Source organism: Copidosoma floridanum, unplaced genomic scaffold (assembly GCF_036245765.1).
Source record: "Copidosoma floridanum isolate Cflo_tuat_1 unplaced genomic scaffold, Cflo_Japanese_pri ptg000019l, whole genome shotgun sequence".
Lineage (NCBI taxonomy): Eukaryota > Metazoa > Arthropoda > Insecta > Hymenoptera > Encyrtidae > Copidosoma > Copidosoma floridanum.
This window is the reverse complement of record NW_028321896.1, coordinates 20,134,319-20,157,852: the sequence shown is the minus strand read 5'-3', so window position 1 is coordinate 20,157,852 and position 23,534 is coordinate 20,134,319. Positions and strand designations below refer to the sequence as shown.

At 37.6% G+C, this 23,534-nt stretch overlaps 2 protein-coding genes across 2 annotated transcripts in view; one reads left to right on the top strand and one right to left on the bottom strand.

Moving 5' to 3' along the window:
• Nucleotides 1-23,534, bottom strand: part of Eip74EF (Ecdysone-induced protein E74) — a 76,364-nt gene that overhangs the window by 39,078 nt on the left and 13,752 nt on the right. Inside the window, exons 2-4 of the mRNA XM_089592848.1 lie at nucleotides 9,471-9,806; nucleotides 8,870-9,173; nucleotides 8,524-8,622 (exon numbers count right to left, since the gene is read on the bottom strand). Coding sequence (XP_089448974.1) covers nucleotides 8,524-8,622; nucleotides 8,870-9,173; nucleotides 9,471-9,614 — 547 coding nt within the window. The 5' untranslated portion in view covers nucleotides 9,615-9,806. The remainder of the gene's footprint in view (nucleotides 1-8,523; nucleotides 8,623-8,869; nucleotides 9,174-9,470; nucleotides 9,807-23,534) is intronic.
• Lsm11 (U6 snRNA-associated Sm-like protein LSm11) lies at nucleotides 13,561-22,221 on the top strand. Its single transcript, XM_014355538.2, has 5 exons — nucleotides 13,561-13,783; nucleotides 13,858-13,939; nucleotides 17,391-17,524; nucleotides 19,956-20,094; nucleotides 21,828-22,221. The coding sequence occupies exons 1-5, from the start codon at nucleotides 13,616-13,618 to the stop codon at nucleotides 21,977-21,979; spliced, it is 675 nt and encodes a 224-aa protein (XP_014211024.2). The 5' UTR covers nucleotides 13,561-13,615; the 3' UTR covers nucleotides 21,980-22,221.

Sequence of the window (23,534 nt, the reverse complement as noted above, 5' to 3'; positions counted from 1 at the left end):
ACGTCTGGGACGGTCTTATCGATTCGTCGCCGCTGCGTTGGGTGTATTTATTTTATGTATGTACGGGGAGGGAGGAAGGCAGATACGCTGCATGAAACTTTCTTGCCCTTTCAACTCGCTCATCTCGTCCAATACTGTGTATACGTCGAGAATGAAGATTGACGTTGGTGTTGCGTACAGGAAAGGAGACCATGTTTTGAAGTCCGTCAAGAATGACATTGGTTTAACGAGTACAGGAGGGTTGTTGAATGCTGATGTATAAAAAAAAAAAAAAAAGCTAATGAAATATTTTTTTTATCGATTCTTTTCCGATTTTATAACATATACTTCTTACTTTTGCGCAGCACAATAATAAGAAATTGTTGATTCTTGTGATATAAAAGTAAATTTCTGTACCAACTTTTTGAAATATCGGTGATACAATCGGTAATACCTAGCTTGGAAATGGCAAAAATACTATTCTCTCAAGTTATTTAAACAAAGTTAATAGTTACATTAGAGAATGAGTTTGATCAGCTATGGAAACAGAGCAAATTATTTAATAGCATTAGATACTTGATAATTTGTTTAAAATAAAGCATTGTTTTAGTATCTTTTAAAAATCATTTTATTACAGAGTTCCCCTCATTTCGAGATGATTCATCAATAATAATTATTACTTTAGGTTCAACTCATAGTAGTCTACGTGGGTGTACAACCTACTGGTGTGAATAGCTCGTGCTCGTTCGACTTAACAATCAAAGATGTGTTCACCGAATTCATGAATATGAAAAATACGAGTTGTCAGAATTTTTATTGCGAAAAAAACGGATACGTGTGAAAGAAAACATTTATTTTTCCACGTGACTGAAGCTTTTCTATTTATTGAGTGATTGGTTATAACAAATCACTTAGTTAAAACGAAATGAGTTAACACCATGAAAACGATCCAGAGTGTTTTTTTCCATCCATTTGATTATTTTCTTTTTCAAAATAAAAAAAAATAAAATAAAATAAAAAAAAAAAAAGATGTTTATGAATCAAGTTAATCAAATATTTTATAAAATTTAAAAGTAAAATTATATTGCGGCTTTTCAATTGAAAGTTATCAAAGACTTCAAAAATTATCTCGTGTCGTAAGCAACTTGGAATAATATGACATTAAACGTAGTCACAATAATAATTAGATCGAGCGAAGCGCGTCCAACACAACATATTAAAGTATTGATATACTTTACGTTGAAATCGTGTCTTTCAAGTGTTAAAATTTTTCTCGTAGAATGGATTGCGATCCTCACATTTTTCAAACATAAGTTTTTCATGGTTTGTTGTCCGTTCACAACGAAAAAAAAAAAATTTCACTGAACAGAAATAAATAAAAACTAGCCAAAAACGTCTTATGCATCTCCATGAAAATTGATATCTTAAAATGTGTAGTATATCTAACATTGTAAAATGGAAGGTAAAAGAACAGTGAATAAACTAACAGGCAATCAAAAATCGCAGACACGAGAGTTCTAGTCCAGATTTTTTTTTTTATAATACAGGCAACACTCTTTTTAAAAAAAATCTATGAGTGCACAGTAATGCTTTCAGATAAAATTTTAGATGAATGTTTTTCAGCTTCGCAATTTTTTACCCAACTCTCAGAGACGCTAATTTATCCCCCGAATATTTTCAACACGTTTTTATAGTTCAACTTGATGACCTTTGTCAAAATTATTTTTTCAAACGGTTCCAAGTGGCCCTTGAATTTTGCTTCACTCGGCAACGCGCCCTCACTATAGTCGAATCAACGAAAAAGATGTTTCGTGGAGTGTCAAACCAGAGCGATCTCTTTCCAATAACCGGTAGCGTCAAAGGACCAAAGAACGAAATACCCCCAAATGGCTTCCAAGCTCAGGTAGGTATGAAAGCGCGTAGGTTTTTTTTAGATCCCCCCCCCTCCCCCTTGCACACTTTTGCACAGAAAAGCAAGCTCGAAGGACACGACTGTGGGAATGCCTTCAAAGAGCCTAATGGTTATCCGCGACTGCAACAAAGTGGAAACATCGTATAAACCACGTGCATGTAGCATAAACACGTTGCGTACACACGCGTTGGAATACATGTATCTACACACATTATGCGAAGCAGGTACACGAGAGAGCGCGGGTTGCGGGGGTATATAATATATATATATGTATTAGCGGGCATGTGGGATATGTAGGTCTTGGATACTTATATATCGTGGATAGAGGATCGTATCGGCCAAAGCGCATGTGCAGCGCCAACCCGAGACCGAAAGTCGTCGATTAGGCATCACCTATTACTTGTTTGTTACATCGCCGAGTTGCATTGAGTTGGCTCTTCTCGTCGCTCTCTCGCGGAGATCCCGATGGATATATATACCCACACTTTTACGGAGCGCCGAGTTCTATATTGGCCGCTTTCGCAACCTCGCGATTGAGTTCGACGACTTTGTAGCTTGTGTGTGTGTGCGTATAGACGTTGGCTAGTCAGGCCTTCGAGCTGTGCTTATTTGTTTTCTCTCTCGCGACGTGCAGGCAATGTGGAAATTCTCGAGCCACTAGAATTGCTTCTTTTTTCTTTTCTTTTTTTTTCCATTTTCCTTGATGCTATATTTCCCTACGGCTCCTTTTACTACACTTTACCACTTGACGATTAAATACCCCCTCGCACCGTCGTTCATAAGGGATTTTGATTTTAATTTTTGCTTACTTTTACCGTGCTTTTTTTTTTCGCAGCATGTAAAGCTGATACCCGTACAAGATTTTCCAACTTTTGGATAAGACCTATCGGGGAAAACACATTTCGAACATTCATACATGTAGTTTGAAAAAAACAAAAAAAGTTACGATGCAATTGTGCTGTTTGAACAACTGGAGTGGCTCGATAACAGACCAGGAAAACAGATACGCTCGAATGTTGTTGTTCCCGCGTGAGAACTGTTTTCCTTCGGCTCGTTCCATTCATAACCGATCGCGTATCAGATAGCGCCGAGATAACCAAAACAATGAGTAGGTATAGATTATATTATACTGTTTGAATTACATTTTTCAAGCGCGATGAAAGAGTGCACCTGGTGTGTAGCCGTGCAAACAAACGCGCCCCGTCTTTCCTCCGGATAGGTGTATATTATGTATTATTAGCGTATCGCCGATTTTCATGGGTGTGCACATATACGTAATCGAAATCGTTGTTCATTCCTCGCGGTGCCGTCGTTTTCTGCGCGTTCGGACGGACCAAACTTACAAGTTAGCCTCGGCCTACATTGCCATAACACTTTCACTGATGTAACACTCGCCCATTGCGTTACAGAGTAATGTCGTTCCTTCCCTCTCCCTCCGATCCCAACAACCATCATATATATATACATACACCTCTCACGCTCCGTACATTGCACGTTCGACACGTCATATATATAATGTATCAGGCCCCTTTTGATTCTTCTGCACATCGGACGCTGCAGAAACGACCGCGAGTCTATACGTCTTGGTTTTTCAACGGAGGCATACATGTACCTACAATAAGCCGCGTAGGTGTAACAACCTCTTACTACTAAAAATGTATACACCGAATTCATGAATATGACAAATAGGAGGTGTGAGAATTTTTATTGCGAAAAAAACGGATAAGTACGTGTGAAAGAAAACATTTATTTTGCCACGTGACTGAAGCTTTTCTATTTATTGAGTGATTGGTTATAACAAATCACTTAGTTAAAACTAAATGAGTTAACACCATGAAAACGATCCAGAGTGTTTTTTTTCATCCATTTGATTATTTTTTCTTTCAAAAAAAAAAAAAAAAAAAAAAATAGATAAAAAGATGTTTATGAATGAAGTTAATCAAATGTTTTGTAAAATTTAAAAATAAAATTACATTGCGGCTTTTCAATTGAAAGTTATCAAAGATTTCAAAAATTATCTCGTGTCGTGAGCAACTTGGAATAATAAAAAGAAGTTACAATAATAATTAGATTAGAACGAAGCGCGTCCAACACAACACATTATAGCATTGATATACTTTACGTTGTAATATCAATGCTTCGTTTCAACCGCGTAATTAATATATTACTCTCATGATAATCCGTTCAGTTGTTAAGTACTACACCACCAAAAATGTGTACACAAATGAATAAAAAATTATCGGAATGTCGTAGAAAAAAAAAGTATTTGTATTAAAAAAAAATAATAATTTTTCAAGCTGTTGATAATAAAATATATATGTAGTGATTGTCAAGTCTCAAATTTATCAGGAAAAAAAAAAAGTCACTATTTCTTAATAGTGAATGTAATGTCCAAAGAATGTTATTCACATGCAATTTGAGGGTAAAGTAGTAAAACCCTCGAGTAGACAATAGAAATGAATAACCATAGAAAAACCAATGGTAAAAAAAAGCAACGAAAATTCTCGGTCCAAGGAAGTAAATCGTTGTAGAAGAAACGAAGAAGAAGCAGTAAGTAATCCCTTTTGCTTGCAACCGATGACGAAAGCCGGGATTTAAGAGCGACACAAGTGCAAAGTATAGAGTGGCGATCGAACGGAGCGCAGGTAGCACGTATATATATATATAAAAGAGCTAGCCAGCTAGCGAGAGTAATACGGCGTGCGAGTCCCTGACCCCATTGCAGAAAATGTCAACATTCCGGTCTCCTTTTCATCCGCGCGCGCGCGCGCATGCACTCGTATAACTATATATACACACACCATACCATCTACAGCTTGCAAAAGTACGAGCGAACGTTCTCGTTCGACTCACGGACACATAGTCTTAGCTGGGAAGCTCTTTTTTTTCCATTTGATTTCGCGCTCTCCGATGTGTTACGTTACGACTCGCGGTCGTCGTTTTCAATCGGCCAATAAAATGTTCCTCATACCGAACACGAATACATTTCTTGACAATTTTACATTGAGGTTTAAAGAAGATTCAACATGTCCATAGGCACGCGTGATCTTGATCGACGACTTAAACGAATTTATTACCATAAGAGGGAAACAGGAATTTTATTAAAATCGAATTTATGTTATTAATTACTTTATTAAATCGATCAAAATTTTTTGGTCTTTCGTCCGATTTCAAGTGCACACTCACATAGACAACTACATTACCAAACAGTATTTGAGCGCTTGATATATTTTCCAAATGTAATAGAATTTGTTAATTTGGTGAAGGATACGTTACTTAGAGGCAAAATATTCAATTTACACGGTACATCACCATCATAATTAAAAATGCATAAAAAAAGTCTTTTATAACAATAACGAGTCATTAGAAATCTAAAAGATTTGAGAAATCCTCGATTTTTATTAAAATTTTGTATAAAACAAAAGTTGTCAAAAAAAAAAAGGTTGTGCAGGTTACACCGTGAAAAAAAAAAAAAAAAAAAAAAAATTCAAACACAAATAGCGCAGCTTTTTTTTATCGTAGAAATGATAATGAAGCGAAAAGAAATCCGACAAAAAGTTAGAACTAGGCCAAATTTCTCTAGCGTCCATTATATTAATATACGTTTGAGTGAAAAGTGCGAAGGCAAAGAGGCACTTTTGCAGAAAATCGCCTTGGAAAACTGACTTCTTACACGCTGTATGATCACGTTGAGCACGTAAACGACTAAAAAAATAGATATATGTATAATGAAAGGCAACGAGTTGGAGGGAATAAAGCAGAGCCGGCTACCCAGTTCCGCGATACAGCCACAGCGAAAGTGATTAGTGAGATCAGTCTCGGTTGCTTATTACACGTTTCCGTGCGTGAAGAAGTCCGAGTGTGTGCATGGCAGGTACAAAAACTCAGCTCACTGTGAAATTACATTTTTTTCCCTTCTTTTTCCGATTTTCCTGCGAGAAAAAAACAAGTATTTATTTTTAATGTTGGTCATTTTTATAAATAAACGGAAAATGGTGCAGTTTCAGCGGAAATCGCGTTTTTAGCATACACGCGCTGAAATCGATCCTCTTCTAAACCCATTATTTCGTTTTTGATAAACTCGCTCGGTATATAAAGTCAATCGAAGTTGGGATTTGACTTGCAATTTCCATCATCCGGACGAGTTCCTAGAAAGTTTTGAATTAAGCCGCGTCCGAGAAAAATTCATTTCCGCTGGCCTACAGGGAGACGAGAAATTGATATTTCGTACCAACTTTACTAGGCCAACGGCTGCCGATTGAATTTTCATAGTTAAAGAAGGAGGGAAAGCTCGATGTTCAACGAGTCTAAAATCAATGTTATAAAAGAATCAGGTAAAATGAAGCCATCACTTGGAAAAATGTTTCATATGTTGTATTGTATCGCTCTAGTATGTTGTACTTTGAGGAAAAATTTTTACAGACTAAACCCAGACGATTGAGTGATTAGGTGAATGGAAAAAAAATTTATTTAAAGATTATAATATTATAAGTTCAATTACCAAACAAGTGTAAAAGTTGATTCATATCGAATAATGTGTGTACTTGACGAAATGCACCATGTCGATGTACTATAAACGTTGTTGTTACTCTTCAAGTCAAATAATAGTGAATAAAACAAAATGACGATGATATTAACAAAGTTGTAAAAAAAAAAAAAAAAAAAAAAAAAAAAAAAAAAAAAAAAAAATCAGGATGAGTATGAACAACTGTTTGCATGAAACCACCGCCAATACGCATAACTTTTCTCTATAAGCATAATTAATCGAGCCGCGAAGCGTGGAAGTAGTAAGACCTTGGCCGGTTTTCTTTTCGATAAAATGTCTATTTCCGATTCTTGGTACGAGTTTTGCAAAGGCTTCGACAATAAACACAAGATTTTTTTTTCACCATCACGAATTGAAAGTTGTTTTTTATGTTGTTGTTGTTGCTTTTACGAATTGGAGACTAAATTGTTTTTAAGCACAGCAAGCATGTATTTTTTATTTTCATTCGTAAATTAATATGCGTACGAAATAAATAAATTTTTTTTCTTCCTATAAAATATACTAGAAAAACTCGTAGTACAATTTTACAATAAAATTTCTTCAGTTGATATATGACTTACATACGAATCCCGATGAACCTTGTACTTTCCCCAGTGCGGTATAGGTACAATTACTTGGTGCGCAAAGACAACAATGAAACAACGAAATCAGAGCCAAAACGACCAAACGCTTACCTTCCAATTACCTCGCATACAAATACTAATTGCAGTTCATATTTTTTATACTTCGTTGATCTAATTTACTGTTCATTTGGCACTCAATATTTTGTATTGATCTCGAAGACGAAGATTTATATAATTTTCTTAAAAGCATACAAGAAACATATTTTATGATCTTAAAGAAATATCCTTCTGTGTGTGTTTGCGTCCAAGTGCGTGCGTAGAGTCAACTTATCACTGTCACATCAGGATTTCTTCGACTAATTATAGTGATTTGATATTGAAAATTTTTATTTTTCTTGGTCGATTCAAAAGTTACGATTTTTTTTTTTTTCTACGATTTAATCGTGTACATTAGAGATGAATCAAGGTGTGCTAACAATAATTTTGAATATCTAATATGTGGCAAATATTTTATTTTAAAAATTACAAAATATTCTTAACTATCTTTGTGAAAAAAATTAAAGGTTTAGAAAAAAAAATTGTTAAATTGCACTTCTGCACAACACACTAACTTAAAAATTTAGTTAAAATTATTTTTTAGTGTTACTGTTACAATTGAAAATTTTTAAAGGTGTTCTGTGTACTTTGTTAGTTCAAATTATAGTCTTGTAATCCAGCGATATAGAGGGTTCCAGTTTTGATCTCTGTCTATTTTATCACAATACTACTGTGAATTATGACGCTTTTTGACAACTAAATTAATTAAGTTAGCAGTTAACGAATTAAAAAAAAAAAAAAAAAAAAAAAATATCCTAATAACTTTTTGAAATCGTAAGTACTCGAAGGATAATACAACTTTAAGTAATAGTCAGAGAAATTGATATATTTCTTATGACGAATTTTATTGACTATTTTCATATTTCAATACAAAATGCTATAATTCGAAAAGATATTGAGGTAAGAGACCCAAATGTAATTTAAGATTCAACCGTTTACTATTAAAATATTTTGAACTGATTCTATTGACTTAATACTTTACTATTGTAAGAAGACTAGCATTATTATTCTGCATTTTTTAATTAAATAAGTTGTATACAGTAAACAACGTGAGATTAGATTTTTTTATTACCTTTTAGGCCAGCTGATGGTATGGGTAGAAATCGACTCTTGTCTTTACCATCAAAGTTTGTACTAATTATCTACTTTATCGACTACTGCACATGATGCAGGCAAGGTAGAGACCATCATATCAATTGTGTTGGCATCCTACCTACCCGACCTAAGCACAACCTACTTTACCGACTAAAAAGAAGTGCAACCTTTCAAACAAAACCAGCTTGCTCGGTGAGCGAACATTCTTAAAATCATCTCTTTTTTTCATTTCAACTGTAATCAGTATCTCAATGCAGGTCAGATTTGGGTATTAACCGTAAGTATAGATACTTTCACATTTCAATGATTCAAATCAGTAAAAAAAATCATACCTTTGCTCGACTCCGATTGAATGTTTTCCGTTTTTATTTCCGTTTTCGTTGGATACGAGATCGTTGATGACGGTTGCGTTGGAGGTGTCGCTAATTTTTCTAAAAGGAAACATAAGAGCTTTTATTCTGAAATTAGAAAAAAAAAAAAAAAAAAAAAAAAAAAAAAACAATTGTCTGTACCATGCCAAGTGCTAAATAAAAAGTGTGTGAAATAACTTAACATTTAGTGTAAGCAAAATCTCAAAATTTGCTTAAAATTTTTTGACACTCGTGCATCACGTGGCTTCTTTGGTAGATGATAAAAGGGAACAATAACAATAAGGTACAACGTCTATATGCGATATACCTGCAAGCAACGGATTCGCAGCGACGATATTGTACTTGGAGCGCCTGTACGAGTTGGGCGTTTGCTGGTTGACGGCGGCCAGATCGGCCTGGATTTCCCTCAAAAACGTGTCCAGAGTGTCGAAGGGCTCGTCGGTACCGTTGCCGTTGGCACCACCACCACCACCACCGACCACATTGTTCGCGCCGGTGACGTTCGAGCTGGGCATGGCCTCAGGACCATCGGCCGTTGCGTTCGCGGGGCCGCCCACCAGCGCATTCAGCTCCAACGACGAGAATTCCACAGATTGGCCCGTGCTGCTCTCCTGAAACGTGTCACGTCAACTTTACGCACGCAAATCCCGTTTTTTCTACCCCCTTCGCGACTCACGTCTCCTTCCCTTGATCTCAAACACATTTCTATCATCTTCCCTGTCACCCCCCGAAATTTTAGTAGTCATCACAACCAATGGTTTTTGCAATGCATGAAAGTATACCAAAGAGGGTTGTGTACAATAACCCCACAACAAGGGTATCGAGTGGGAAGGGAGTCAGGGGGGGGGGGTAAAGCCGTATACATAAATATAATAATGTATCGGGTCAAAAGACCGGAACGTACGAACCTGAAGGCACTGGGTGAGATCGACCATTTTGCCGTCGTTGTCGGGGCACCAGAGCAACTCGTCGTCTATAAAGGGCATGTTAGACTCCTCCTTGGGGACGAGGGTCGAGGTGAGCGAGAGGGCCTGGGATATGGGGACCGGCATCGGGATCCGTGGCCTGCGGCGGGGCTTGTCTAGCCACCCCCGCGCCGCCTGGCATCCGAACTCGTGTCCCCTCACGGCGACCGAAGCCGGCCGGCAGCTCGGCGTCCCTTGCGTCGTGTAGTCTACCCGCAACTGCCTCCCCTTGGCGGCCTTCCTCGGGTAACACTCGTCGCCAACGGCTCACCCGAGCTCCTGCAAAACATAAGATACACACCCACGCATTAATCATCCATCCCAAAACATGGGATCCATCGATCGTTCATTGCCTATTCCAATACGCGTATCGGTTATCTTACAGATCCGTTCAAATCAATAAACTTGCATCGGAGCTAAGAGCTTTTTGTCCAAAACGCATCAGGAGATGAGGATGATTAAAGTTATTATGACGGCAGCCGCGGTGATGCCGTTCGGTTCATCAACTTGCCGGAGTAGTAATATACGACAGCAAACGATTCTCGCCTCTCTCCGTGTAATGTACATACACGTATGTATATAGTATTGCATTGTACATATATACATATATATTCCATGAAAGTGAAAATAAAGCATATCGTACATAGATATATAAAATATACTCCGTGCAGAGTGAAAACTTTCTTTCGCGCGTTTACATGTATATAGCACGGTGCAGCGGCAGGGGCCTGTGGGCTCTTTCACTTCCTGAAAGCGCGCTCGTAACCCGCGCTCTCGGCTCGCATTTCTAATAGCCCCGCGCGAGCGAGCGCTTTTACGTAAGCGCGAGAGAGCCTCCGTCGTCTTGTGTGTTGCTGCGGCGCGCGAGAAGAAAGTTTTTCATCCCCTCTTGTCCGCCCCATCTACCGGTATACGCCTAACTCTTGTCTATGGGTGCCTACTACACACCTCGTGCAAGTTGCGCGTGCCAATTTTAACGATATACATTATATGTAGAGTATATAGCATCAGCCTGAACGGGAGTTGAAATTTGATGGGAACCGGAGAAAAAAAAAACAACGTGTGAATATGTAAAGGGATGGGCGAGTGCGCGTACACGAGCTGTCGCGGGTGAAAATTTTGTATGCGGGGGGGGGGGTTTATGAACATTTTTTTTTTTTTTTTTTTCTACGTAATTACATCTCTGGGACGACGATTTTGACATCTTCCGTGAGCATAATATCCTGGGATTTGACAAGACGCACGTTTTTGAGCTTTTTCGGCTCGAATACTAATTTTGTCTTTTTTTCGTTGTTTTTGGGATAATATACTCAGTATTATATCGAGCTCATTCTGAATAAAAAAATAATTAGTCGACCAACTCGAGGATAAACTTGAAATTTATGTTCTGATATTCTGGAAAATATAACTTAGGTATGCCATCTTATTAACCAATTTTCCCACACACTCAAGTTTTTTCGGGCACAAAACTAACGATTCGTCGACATCTACACGTACGCAGAGCAGATTAGAGCATACTTTATTCTTATTGAAGCTATGCATTTAAAATTGTTTTCGTCACTAAAGTGCCATCACCGCCGGGGCTATTTTGCGTTCCACTGTACTACTGCAGTCCCGGTTGGATGGCACTTGTGCGCGGCTAACACTACTTTTTCCTATACTAAGGACGCAGTAAACGTATAAATGATACGGCAAACGCTCGGAGGTAGCAAATACATTTTTGTTCAATTCAAGGAAACTCCGAAGTGTATGGTTTATAGTGGAACCGCCCCAGCCAGCACCGAGTTACCCTAAGGAATTCTGGAAGATAACTTCTGTAAGATAAAGGTCAAGATCCAGTTAACTTGGAAGTTACTTTGCTAAAACTTACAGACAACGCATGGTTCTCTTAATACCAGCGTAGAGATAACTGAAGTGAATAACTTCACGTCATCTAAAGTTAACTGCAAGTTAAGCTTTCAAAGTTAAAATTTTAACTTAAGTTAACTGAACTGTAACTTATAGTTATAATGGAAGTTAATGGAACTAATGCTAGAAGCTAACTTTTTTAGATATCTTTAAGCTAACTTTAAGATTAGAGGAATGTTCTTATATATACATATAAGTAGATTTAATTTTTGTAACTTATAAAAATGATAGATAATTATAAGCATCAGCTCATAACTATCTTACACTTGATAAGTTACAAAAATTAAATCTATTTAGGTTAAAGCTACACTGCTCTATGATATAATTATCATAAACTTAAAAAAATTGAAAATATTTTTACAAGATTTATTACAACTAATACAGCGTTAATCACAATCTGATATTTGTAATCACTTCGAAGAACATATGTCTTTTTATCGTATCTCTAATACAATCTTTTTCGTATAAATATTTTTAATATTTTTATTTTGTATGTCATATAGTAATATCACGTTTTTGAATACTAGCTTTAAAAATACTGATCAAGTAGTAAGTATTTAAATACTAGAAATAAGATTTGGTGAAATCTAGGTTACACCGAATTCTCTCCATTGATTGCATCTCTTTTGACAACTTCTTTGGCATTAGCTATTCGTTTTTCGAGAGCTTTTTGAGCATTTTTTATAAGCTTGATCTCTGCAGCCAATAACCCATACTTTTCACATCTTCCATTCTAAATGATTTATTATGTTTTATGCTCACATCTAAAAGTATATAATTAAGCTTTAATATTTAAATCATAAAAATCTAATAAAAATTAAAAATTGAACTTACGAACAATCAACTTCGCAAAATTCGTTCCACTCAATTTGTTGGGGCACTTATTGTTCATGGCAAAAACTGATTTTTATCAACAATATACGGATGAATTACATACAAAAACGTGCGCGTGGCGTTATCGCGGGTCGGACTAATATTGCAGGTTATGATTTAACTAAGAAAGCCAACGTAACGTCTTTGACTTCGAAATATGATAACTTTACGGTAAATTTTACATGTTTACTGGAAAATTACTTGACTAATTCTACTAAACGTTAACATTTTTCAGATATCTAAAGTTAACTTCAAATAGGACCACTGTACGATGTTGTTTTCCAGTTACCGTAAAGTTATATTAAAAATTTTTTCTTTAAGTTACCTTTTGTCAGATAACGTAAGTTATCTTAAAATATAAAGCTTAATGTTATCATTACAAAGCTAACTGTTCTTCTTATCTTATAGTTCTCTGCAATTTACCTTTTTGATAATCGTAAAGATAACTTGTGAACGACAAATCTACGATTTCTAAAAGTTAGCTTGTGCTGGCTGGGGCTCGTACACCAAATGTACAAAAGGAAGCGAGTGAGTAAAAAAAAAAGAGAAAGAAGGAGAAAATCTAAACACTTCACACGAAATGAGTAGGTATAAGTATATATACCTATATGGGTAACTGCAGGTGCATCGGCCGATTTCAAGTTGGCGCGCGTCACCAGCAGAGATTAGTAGAGAGATTGCTGACTGCAATGCTACGGCGCGAGTTCACTTTTGGCCACTGTTTCGAGCGCCCCGTCGCGGCCAAGCGGTCGAACCAGGCACACATATTTTTTTTTTTATTTGAGAAGCGTGGAGAGAGTACACCGAGTGTGTGCCTACGGATTCGCGTGGAAATGGGCATGTAGGCACCATGGTGTAATAAAACTAGAAATTAAAATAGAATACTGAATTATATTTAAAAAAAAAAAAAAATCCAATGGCAATCAGAATTGAACCCCAAGACTCGTCGCTTTCTTTTGCTATGATATACGCGGGTATATATAGTTATATAGCTGTAGTCGGCATTTCCATGCACCACACACCACTCCTCTCTCCGTAGGCACATATTCAGTATACCCCTTCCACGCGTCTCCAAAGTATGTGCCCTACATGCCCATTTCCACGCGAATCCGTAGGCACACACTCGGTGTACCCCCTCCACGCTTCTCAAATAAAAAAAAAAATATGTGTGCCTGGTTCGACCGCTTGGCCGCGACGGGGCGCTCGAAACAGTGGCCAAAAGTGAACTCGCGCCATACCGCCCATACCATAGCATTGCAGTCAGCAATCTGACAATCTCTTTACTAATCTCTGTCACCAGTGCAAACATGGCCGAGGAGGAGGACAGCACGTCCAGCGACAGCACCGACGTTCGAAGTGATAAATTCGACTCGCTCAAAGCACTCTACTCGAGCAAGCTCCGCATACCCGTACCCGATGCGCCGCTCTTTGACAACATCAACAAATTCGAATCCGTCGTTCTCAAGGGCATCAAGGTCTGTCTGTCTGTGCGTGCAGTGTCGCTCGAATTCACTGATGCCACCAAACTTCAAATTGTATCATTTTTCAGCCGAGCGATAAGCAGGCCAGCACCAGTCAAGCTTCCACAGGGGTAAACATCGAACCCACGGAGCGCTTCCCGTTTCTCAAAGGTACACAACACAATTTTACTCGAGTAAACTCGGATTGGAGGTTATGTGTGCGTGGCAATCAAAACAAATCGTACAGCTCCTCGCGCAATATGATATAGGCGCGCTATTTAAACTCTGATGCGCATACATATATATACATAGAGGCAGAAAAGTCGTCTGCTAGCGAGTGTTATTGCTCCGAATGCTCCAACTTGAACCACGTGCTGCATTTATATATGCGACCGGCGCGCGATTATATATGTATAGTATACGGGTGTATAGTCCTCGATGAGGTGCTTATTATTTTTATTGTTACCGCTTTAGCCCCCCCCCACTCGTTTGCAACTATCACCTGCATCTATAGCACCCAGCACCATTGTATATCACACAACGGCGTACAAATGACGCTTAGCATTTCTCTCTTTTTCTACGTTTCATTTAATTTTAGATGGCTATCGCTCATGACTGGTTCTACAAGATCTTTTAAAATAAATACAAGAAAACTAAAAGCGGTTGTTGATAATGAGTGATTTTTCAATGGGATTTCTGGAAGAAAAAGTTTACAAATCGCAGAAAAATAACAAGCGAAAGATCTAGCAACTATAAACAGATTCAAATAAATAGATATTCGCCGATTCCGTACAAACAGCTAAAAATTGGTTTTAAAAAAACCATTGAATGATACCGTAAAATTATATTTTCGATTTCTCAAGTTATCCGAGATTTTCTCTAAACAAGTAACTTCAAGCAAGGATTATAAATATTTTCGAGAATAAGTCGAAGTACTTGATATTATATTATAATATACGTTATCATTCAAGTAAACGTGAGCCGAGAAATTATTCTCGGTAACAGTTGCGTCTTTGACTTCGGAGATGAGCACCACCACCTTAGTCTCTTCCTCTGTAAACCTCAAATAAAATATAACTCCATTAAGAAAACTTTATATTTCCAACCATAACTTCTCAGTTTATAATTATGCTTTACATTTTTTTATTTTATTAATTTTTTTATCATTTTAGAATCAATTAAATTCACACACACATTACACCCAAATGTAACGAGCATCGCAAAAAAAAAAAAAAAAAAAAGAGCTTACAAGTTGTTCGACCACTAAAAGCACCTCAACGAGTTTGCAAAGCTCATTATTTTGGCGAAATTTTCACGCCCAATAATTACGAGAAGTAACGATTTCGCCTCGGACTCTCTTGTACGGTAAACAAGAAAGACAAAAAAAAAAAAAAGTGGAAAATGAGCGAAAAAAATTAAACAAAAGGAGAAAAACAAGGTAAACGATGAGCCGGCGAAATCGGTCGTTTGCACGGTTGACAGTATAGTTGAGCCGTTGGCGAGGCGCCAAACATAAATGAAGAGAACGATCCCTGACCCAGTGGAGTTTTATAATTACTCTAAGGGCCTAAGCGCATTTATGCACATTCGCATAGCACAGCCTCTTCATATATATATGCGTGTGCGCGCGAGGGGGTTGAGGAGGCGAGCGAGCGAGCGAGGGATGGAGATGCGCGCGTTACATACACAGGGAGAGAAATGCAGTGCATGGAATATAGCAGCTGCTGGTATATATATATATATATATATATATATATATACCTATATACACCTTATATGCAGCAGCACCACGGCGAGAGCGGAGTGCAGCACTTGTTGCACGCTTGACGCCCGGACGTCGACCTCGGCTGTGAGAGACTCAACAGCCGCAGCAGCAGTAGCACAGGCAATTGTCCGACGAGGAGGAGGAGGAAGAGCACTCATACACCCATACGCCATCAGCATCATACAGTTTTTCCGCTTTTTCCCATCTCCTCCTGCAGCTTTCCCTCTCTTTCTCTCCCATGTGCTCATTGTTGTTACATTTAATTAATTTAATTACCGATCGATTACTACTTAAGCATACACATCACATATATATTAACTCATCGCAATCACATCAGCCGTGGTTGCGCGTCTATTATTTGCATAATTATATATACTTACCTTTTCCGCGGATTTTCACGATCGCGTTTATCAATTATGCTGTTTGGCATTATAGGTCAGACCATTCCGAATGGTGTATTTTTCGTAAAGGTTTGATGGAGCGCAAAAATTGTAAGCATCCGTTTTACACGAGTAATAAAAGTCGTTGAAAGTAAAAAGAAAACGAAAAAAAAAAAAAAAAAAGCACCCGGTGTTCGTATAAGGTTGAGGTCGACGGCCTGATGGCCAGGCAAAGTTAGCAGCAAAAATATGAGAGTGCCTTCCTTCTCTCGCCTCCTCCGTAGTGTAATTAGTAGCCTACTTAATAAGTATAATGTATTCATTGCAAAATTTTTTCTCTCTTCCTCTTGGACGTTAAATAGCTCGTCATTCGTTTAAGCTTATTTTTCGATAAACACAAGTGAAATTGCAATTGTAACGCACTGCATTTGTAAAATTGTATCTCTTACACGCACGACCATAATGCACGCTTTTGCAAAAGATGAACGAAAATTTCTACGCGTATGATTATTATTTTAGAACACTTAAGGGATGGGATGAACGGTATACTTGATTGGTCTTCTTAATATGCAAAATAATAATCGCTGGTGGATAATACACACATGATGTGCAGTAAGTCAGTAAATGCCTCTCGGAATTTCCGGGGATGGGATGGAAGTTGTTCCGACGATACACACGCGTGCATCTGTATTATTATATACACGGATAGATTGCGTCAAGTCGCCGAGTTAACTCGAGGACAATGGCTCTGTGTGGGCGGGACTAGCAAAGGGCCGAAGGGCCCCGAGTTACTGGAATATAACTGTACTTCAGCGACTAGTTACGCGAGCGTTGCAAGGCGGAGCAAGAGAGCAAAGGAGAATTCGCGCCACGTGACGGCATACAGTATATGTATATATTTCTATGTACAATGCATGAATGTATGCGTGTGTGTATACATGTATACCCGCGCAACAACTACCGCGAAGGAGAAAGGGAGTAGTAGTAGTAAGCTGCACAAGAGAGAGAGAGAGAGAACGCCCGCGAGCGCGAGAGAGTCCGATGCATGTGCAGCTGAGAGAGGTGCTTGCTCGCGACTCTCGAGAGCGAGTGCGCTGCCCGCCAGGACATTGAACTCAGCGCAGCGCGACTCTCAACCTGGGGATCATCCACCACTAACGTGCCAACTTGTTTTTACTTTTGCAACTCGCAAATCGTCCCAAAGTTAATCGTTTTTTTAAAAAAACAAACAAACAAACAAACAAACAAACAATCACTAGCCACAAGTACTTTTACTACTTTCATTTTTTACCTCTTCGCTAATTGTTACTATCGACGCTTTTACTTTAATTTTTTTTTTTCCTCTCTCTCTCTCTCTCTTTACTTTTGCTCTCTAAGCGCATACATTAAAGGCAGATCCTGACGAGATAATTGTTTCATCGGATGTATGTATATTTACAATTTTTAACGAGCTTGTGTTGATGATTGTTGTTCGCAGAAACAGAAAATACGAAAGGTAACGAGAGTAGGGGGCAGAGGTACGCCGAAAAAAATGTCATCAGCCGAATGCAAAAGTACCTTGGACCCTTGGCAATGCTTTATCAGTACATGGAGAATAGAACGAGAGTAATGGTGAGCCATTTGATTCGATAATAATAGTATAGCGACACAACGGGCGCGCGCATGCGATTGATTGTACTTTAACTGGCTTCATCGAGTATATCATACTCAACTTGGGCCATGAACGGGCTGTATATACCTTTACGCAAAATTTTGTATATCTAGTACTTGCTTCGTTGTAAAAGGGACATTTTTTTTTAATAATAAATTGCCCAAAGTTCATTGTGAAAATTATAATTTAATACATACAGTAGGTAAACGACATCACTTTGCCGAGGTACACACTTCCCGCCTAAAGTAGATTGATAATTTTTCACCCCACATTGACAACAAAAATTTTAATATTGAATGTTACAAATTAAAGTTGGGAAGTGATTTGCAATCAAAAACATTGATTAAAATTAATTGTAAAAACAAATCATCCGATGTTCAATATTTCGAAGGTATGCGTAATCGGAATTAATTTTCATAAAGTGAAATTGAAAGTTTTTCTATAATTGCCAAATACCAACCGCACAAGATTATCGCGAACGATAAAAAAAAAAAATCGTAGGCAAACTGCGTTCCTCACGACGAGCTCATTGTCCGAAAATCCATCGCACCTAACGATAACTAAAATTTTTTATCGTACATACGTTGTGTAAATTTTGTGAAAATTACCACACTTCTGTCACTTTTTAATCAATTTGAAAAAACACCTCGGAGTTAACGAGCCCGATCCGCCGGCCGTTGTACCATACACCACGATATTCACGGTGATTTTTCTGAGATATCCTCTCCCAGGGTATACATATATATATATATATGGACGTTACGCGTGTACACGTATCAGCCAGATCGGAAGATTGATTGACAAATTCGTGAGTGGCGCTTAAGAAGTGCTGCTTAAGTGGCGCAAGGGTTCCCCTCCCCCACCCCCGTGTGGAGGTCAATGCTCGTAGTCACGGAAACGAGCGCCCCTTGGCTCACCCGGAGCTCTCTTTGGCCGCGAAAAAAAAAAAAAAAAAAAAAATTAGGCACAGCAACATTTTTGGCACGTGGGCAATCGCGGCCCTCCCCCCGTAGCAAAGAGGGAAGCAAGGTCACCACTCGGACTGGGTTCACAGACCTTCCTGCCCGCCTTCCTTCCTTCCTTCCTTCGCCTTACTTCGCCCACATGGCCTATACCCCTGCGTGCCTGTGTGTATATGTGCTTATACACGTTCAATGACTCGAGCCATTGTTATCCTCTTCATTTTCCCTCGCTCCTTTCACCCTATCCCGCTCCATCTCCTGCTCTTCGCGCAGCCCTCACATTTTATCCTTCATCTTGTACATGTGTATACTGTGCTTAGGTTACAAGAACTTTTTTTTTTTTTTTTTTTTCTTCTTCTTCAACTTCCGTATCTACACTTTACGATTTGAAAAAATATCTTGGTATAATATACGTGTAGCTTTTGCACTATATATATATATATATGTATATGTATTTATTTGTACGTGACATTCCTGTACACTTGTTTCAGTCATTTTCACGTAATTGGCTTTAGAGTGACTTTTTCGACATACGCCTCGTACTTAATTAGGTACAACTACTTGAAATTTTTTTTTTTATTTTTTTTTTAATAACATAATATATGTGTAAAAAAAAAAGTTACCGTGAAATGCTATTCATACAAAAACAAAAGTGATGAAACAGCAAGTGTGAGAAAATTTCTGCGTGTTGAAAGTATGGGAAAAGAAAATGTTATCTCTAATTTGTTGGAAAGAAAGTGTTATCTCAGGAAATATGGTTTTCCCCCAAACTTTAAAGAGTCACCACCGCTACTCTGCGTATCAACTGTAAACAAAATTTTTAGGGCACACATGTTTTTTGAACTTATATCTTGACCAACGATTCCGCAATTTTGTTGCGTAACACGATGATTTTTTTAACCTTCGAAACACATTATTTAGCTTTTTCCACAAAAGTTTTTTTTTCGCTGAGTCGTTTGGGTGTAGATAATGAATTTTGGTGCCAGAAATTTTATAGTTGCATAATTCGTTTCGAAAACAGTGGAAATTAAAATCACATACGGTTTAGATTACGATTTTTAGTGTGACATCATACGAAATCGGTTAATCCCGTCAAGACTCAAGACCCTTATCGCAAGCAGTTTGCGCGCTGATAAAAAATGTTTTTTTAAACCAATATATTTACTAGCCAATAGTTTTTCACCTTTGATTTGAGAACAAACGAAAAAAAAAAAAAAAAATTTCTCTAGAAAAAAAGTCAAGCCTCTGTCGATTGTTACCGATAGTGGCAAAAAAAGTGTGATAATGGTATTTGCTCTGCCAGTCAAACGCTATATATTCTTAGCACTCGGAGCAATATATCTCAGCCGCATCAAGGTCCAACGCGGCGCGGGATTTTAACTTTAGTCATTACATTTGACGAACCTCGAAAATATTTGCTTGTCCTTAGGTCTACACAAGGAGTATATGCGGCATTAGGGGTCACATAGAGGCGTACGTCGCTGCCTTCGACAGACATTGGAATCTCGCGCTTGAGGATTGCCTTGAGACTTGGAGTAGAAAGATAAAGCAGAAAGCGCCGGCTTCAGGTAAAATATTTTCCGAAATTCAAGCTCATGTTTTGTCATTTACTGCACGGTTGAGTGAATGGTTGACCCAATTGGTTTTTGTTTTAATCCTTTTTTTTTTTTTTTTAATTCCAATAATACGTGTTGCGAGTAATAAATTTTTTAAAAGATGTTAAATAAAAACTTTACCGAGATCACAACCTTGACTGGCATAAAATATTTTTGCACGCTCCACTTGACAACAATGTCACCTGTAAAACAATGACATACGTGAAACATCGAGTTTTTTTTTTTTTAGACTGCAAGTTTATATTTTAGCCTCGCAACGTGTGCACGTATCGTTTTAACGGAGATACAAATTGTTAATGATAATTTTGAAGCGTTGTAAAATTAGTCTTAAATTTACTAGGTAAAATCGATAATTAAATTTTTGAGCCTTAACGACACAAAAATTTTTATTCAATTGACAGATATTTATTAATATTTTAACAAAATGTTTTTTATGCATGTTTTTATACATGATTTTTATTTTCTGATCGAATTTTCACGATTTTTTAATTAAATTTCTTCCTTTTTTTTGAAAGTATCACCAAACTTATGACTTACAACTTAAAACTTTTCTGATCGATCAGCTAGATTATGAATTTTCTTCTCTTTAAGTCAACTTACTTGAAATTTGAATTTAATTTGTTGACACCAATGTACTGAGAGACAAAAGAAGAAAACAGAAAAAAATAATTGTCCTGAAAAATTTTTAGTTAAAAATTTTTGTCGTGGAAAAATAATTTTTTTAAACGAAACGATAAAAGTTTCAAAAATAAAAGCTCTCGTGGTATTAAAGTTGACGATAAGTATGCGTAATGCAATAAATGACCGTAAAAGAAGTAAGGGATCGAAAATGAAAGCGATATACGGAAGACCTTTGAGGATTTCCCTAGCGAATTCAAGGGGCAAGGACCGACCTTGACTACTTTTATACACACGCATACGTACAATGTGTCTACGTGCTCTCCTCTCCCTTTTTTTTCGGCGCTTTTGTATTTTTACAACATCACTTTATTAAATTTACTAATTTTTAACTGCTTTTTTTATTTCAACAATGCAAAGTTATCATTTTAATCAAGCCACTCGCTTATCAACTTTTTTTTACGTTTGTCGTGATTTTCGTTTATTCATTTGAATTCGAACAAATATATTATTACTAACAAGAGTGTATAATTAAAGTGCAAATTATTTTTTTTACCAGCAAACGTTTTCATTTTTTTTTTTTTTTTTTTCATCCACGCGAACCATTATTTTCCCTTTTCTCGTTCATTCCTCTTTTATTCGAAGGTTTAGGGTTATAACACTGATGACGTAATATCAAGAGGGCCGGAAAGGTCGTTGATACGGGAAAAATTTTCGTGTAACTGCTGTTGGCTCGGCGATGCCAACCACCGACATCGACCTTCAGAAGAAGCGCGTTTTATCGATTGCTCGGCGCGCACGTGTAGCGTTTCCCCCCTAAGCGAGTGTCTTTTCAAATTTCGCTCGAGTTTTCCTTACGTTTATCCACTAGTCACTCTCTTTTTTTTTTTTTTTTTTTTTTCTTTCTTTTTTTTTCAACCGAAATTTGCTGATTACATTAAAATTAAATAAAAAATTTTTGCAACAAAAGAAAAATTGAATCAATCCTACGTGAAAAACTAATTTTCTACTCTGCGTACATGATGATTACACACGTCAAATTGTGTGGGTGTATTTTATGCTCTTAGGTGGTTTGGTGGCCGAGAAAAATTGCAAACCAGAACCAGATTGCCAAGTAATCGTAAAGCAAACAAATGGAAAACTAGAAACCTTGGAGAGACACGTGCCGCAGTTGTTGATAAGAGGCGAGCAAGTTGTTTTAATTAGTAAAATTGATTGACAACAAGGCCTATCGAAGTGTACACACACGCACACACGTAAGATAACTCAAGTCAGTTATAGCACTGATGTTAAGCAACTGCATGACATCGACGTGTACTACTCGGTGTGCATTCAGCTGTTTTTATCCTTGATCCGTGATTACCATGTTTTTATATCATATATTTTTTTCTTTTTTTTTTTAAACATTTGTTAATTTCAGATATTCATATAAAAATGAAATAATAAAGTATACATACTCTACATGCGTAAACATAAAATTTGTTTCATCGTTTACTTATTTCACACCACTTTCCGATCAACCGTTAAAAATTGTGGTTCCTTTAAAAGTAATCAGCGATGGACGAATCAAAAATTAAAATTTTTTACAGATCAAAAGGTGAAGTAATGAAAATTGCATGCCTCCGGTGATAATAAAATGGGGGGTAACTTTGCTCAAACCAATGAGGAGGTGTAAGGATATGAACGGCGTAGGTAAGGGTATCATGAGAAAAATGAGCCCGTGGGCCGCATTCAGGAATGGGTGTACCTGATGTGCGACAAAAAAAGCGACGCCTCGGAGTCGCTCAATACAGCACGTAACGATTTATACGACCGGTAAGCAAAAGCAGAGAGTCGCGGCGCCTATCGTCATTCAAATGAAAGGAGCGTAGGTATACATATATAGGCATGATACACATCAGGTTTCGCGAATTTCTGGCAAAGCAAGTATACGTGCAAGCGATAGATGTGCATATATATAGAGCCGAAGTCAGTGAAAGCAGTAAGTATATAAGCAGCCCACCACAATATAACACGGGAAGGCGGCTCACTTGAAATAGGAAGGAGGGAGGGGGGGCCTGGGCCTGATGCAGTCGCTAGAGTTGGGCCCTCTCACTTTCGCCCGAGCAGCTCGGAGAAAGTGCACAGCTCGCGCTCTTCGTTTCTCCTGATCTATACTTAGTATCTCTCTCTCTCTCTCTCTCTCTGTGGCTGGCATTGCCATCAGGAGCTGCACTATGCAAGGGTTAATGCACTCGCGTAGCCATAACCTTACTTCTCTCTCTCACTCTTGTTTGTTAACTTTCAACGGATTGCCAACTTACTTCCCCGAGCCTTCTTCCCACCCCGGCTCTGCGCTATACCCATTATTTGCAGTTGTCAATGAACCTTATTTTTATATATATATATTGCACATACCAAAACGAGCTTACAACTATATACGTATAATATAATTATGTACTGCCCAATCGAAACAGAATGACACTTTCAATCGTATATCTATCCGGTACGCGTTTGGCTGAAACCGGGGGGGTTCAAAACATTTTAGGTCGCAACTTTACAATTACACACAATGACTTATTTTAATCAATATAAATTATATGTTAGTTTGATGTAAAGTTAATTGGTAACTCAACTTTTATAAATTGCATCAGTTGTGCGTAAATGTTTCATTTGCTTCAAATCGAAAGGACTTGAAAAATATCATTTGGGTAAGGTAAAGGGCCCATCTATGAGACAATTTTAAAATCGGTACCTATGCATGAGACACCCAGTTTAATTTATATACGTAATAC

What these genes read in the sequence shown, in the direction of transcription:
- Lsm11 (XM_014355538.2), top strand. Translation starts at nt 13,616, where the DNA reads ATGGCCGAGGAGGAGGACAGCACGTCCAGCGACAGCACCGACGTTCGA. An exon ending in GCGCTTCCCGTTTCTCAAAG is followed by an intron (nt 13,940 to 17,390) that starts GTACACAACACA and finishes TGTTGTTCGCAG; the next exon opens with AAACAGAAAATACGAAAGGT. An exon ending in AGAATAGAACGAGAGTAATG is followed by an intron (nt 17,525 to 19,955) that starts GTGAGCCATTTG and finishes GCTTGTCCTTAG; the next exon opens with GTCTACACAAGGAGTATATG.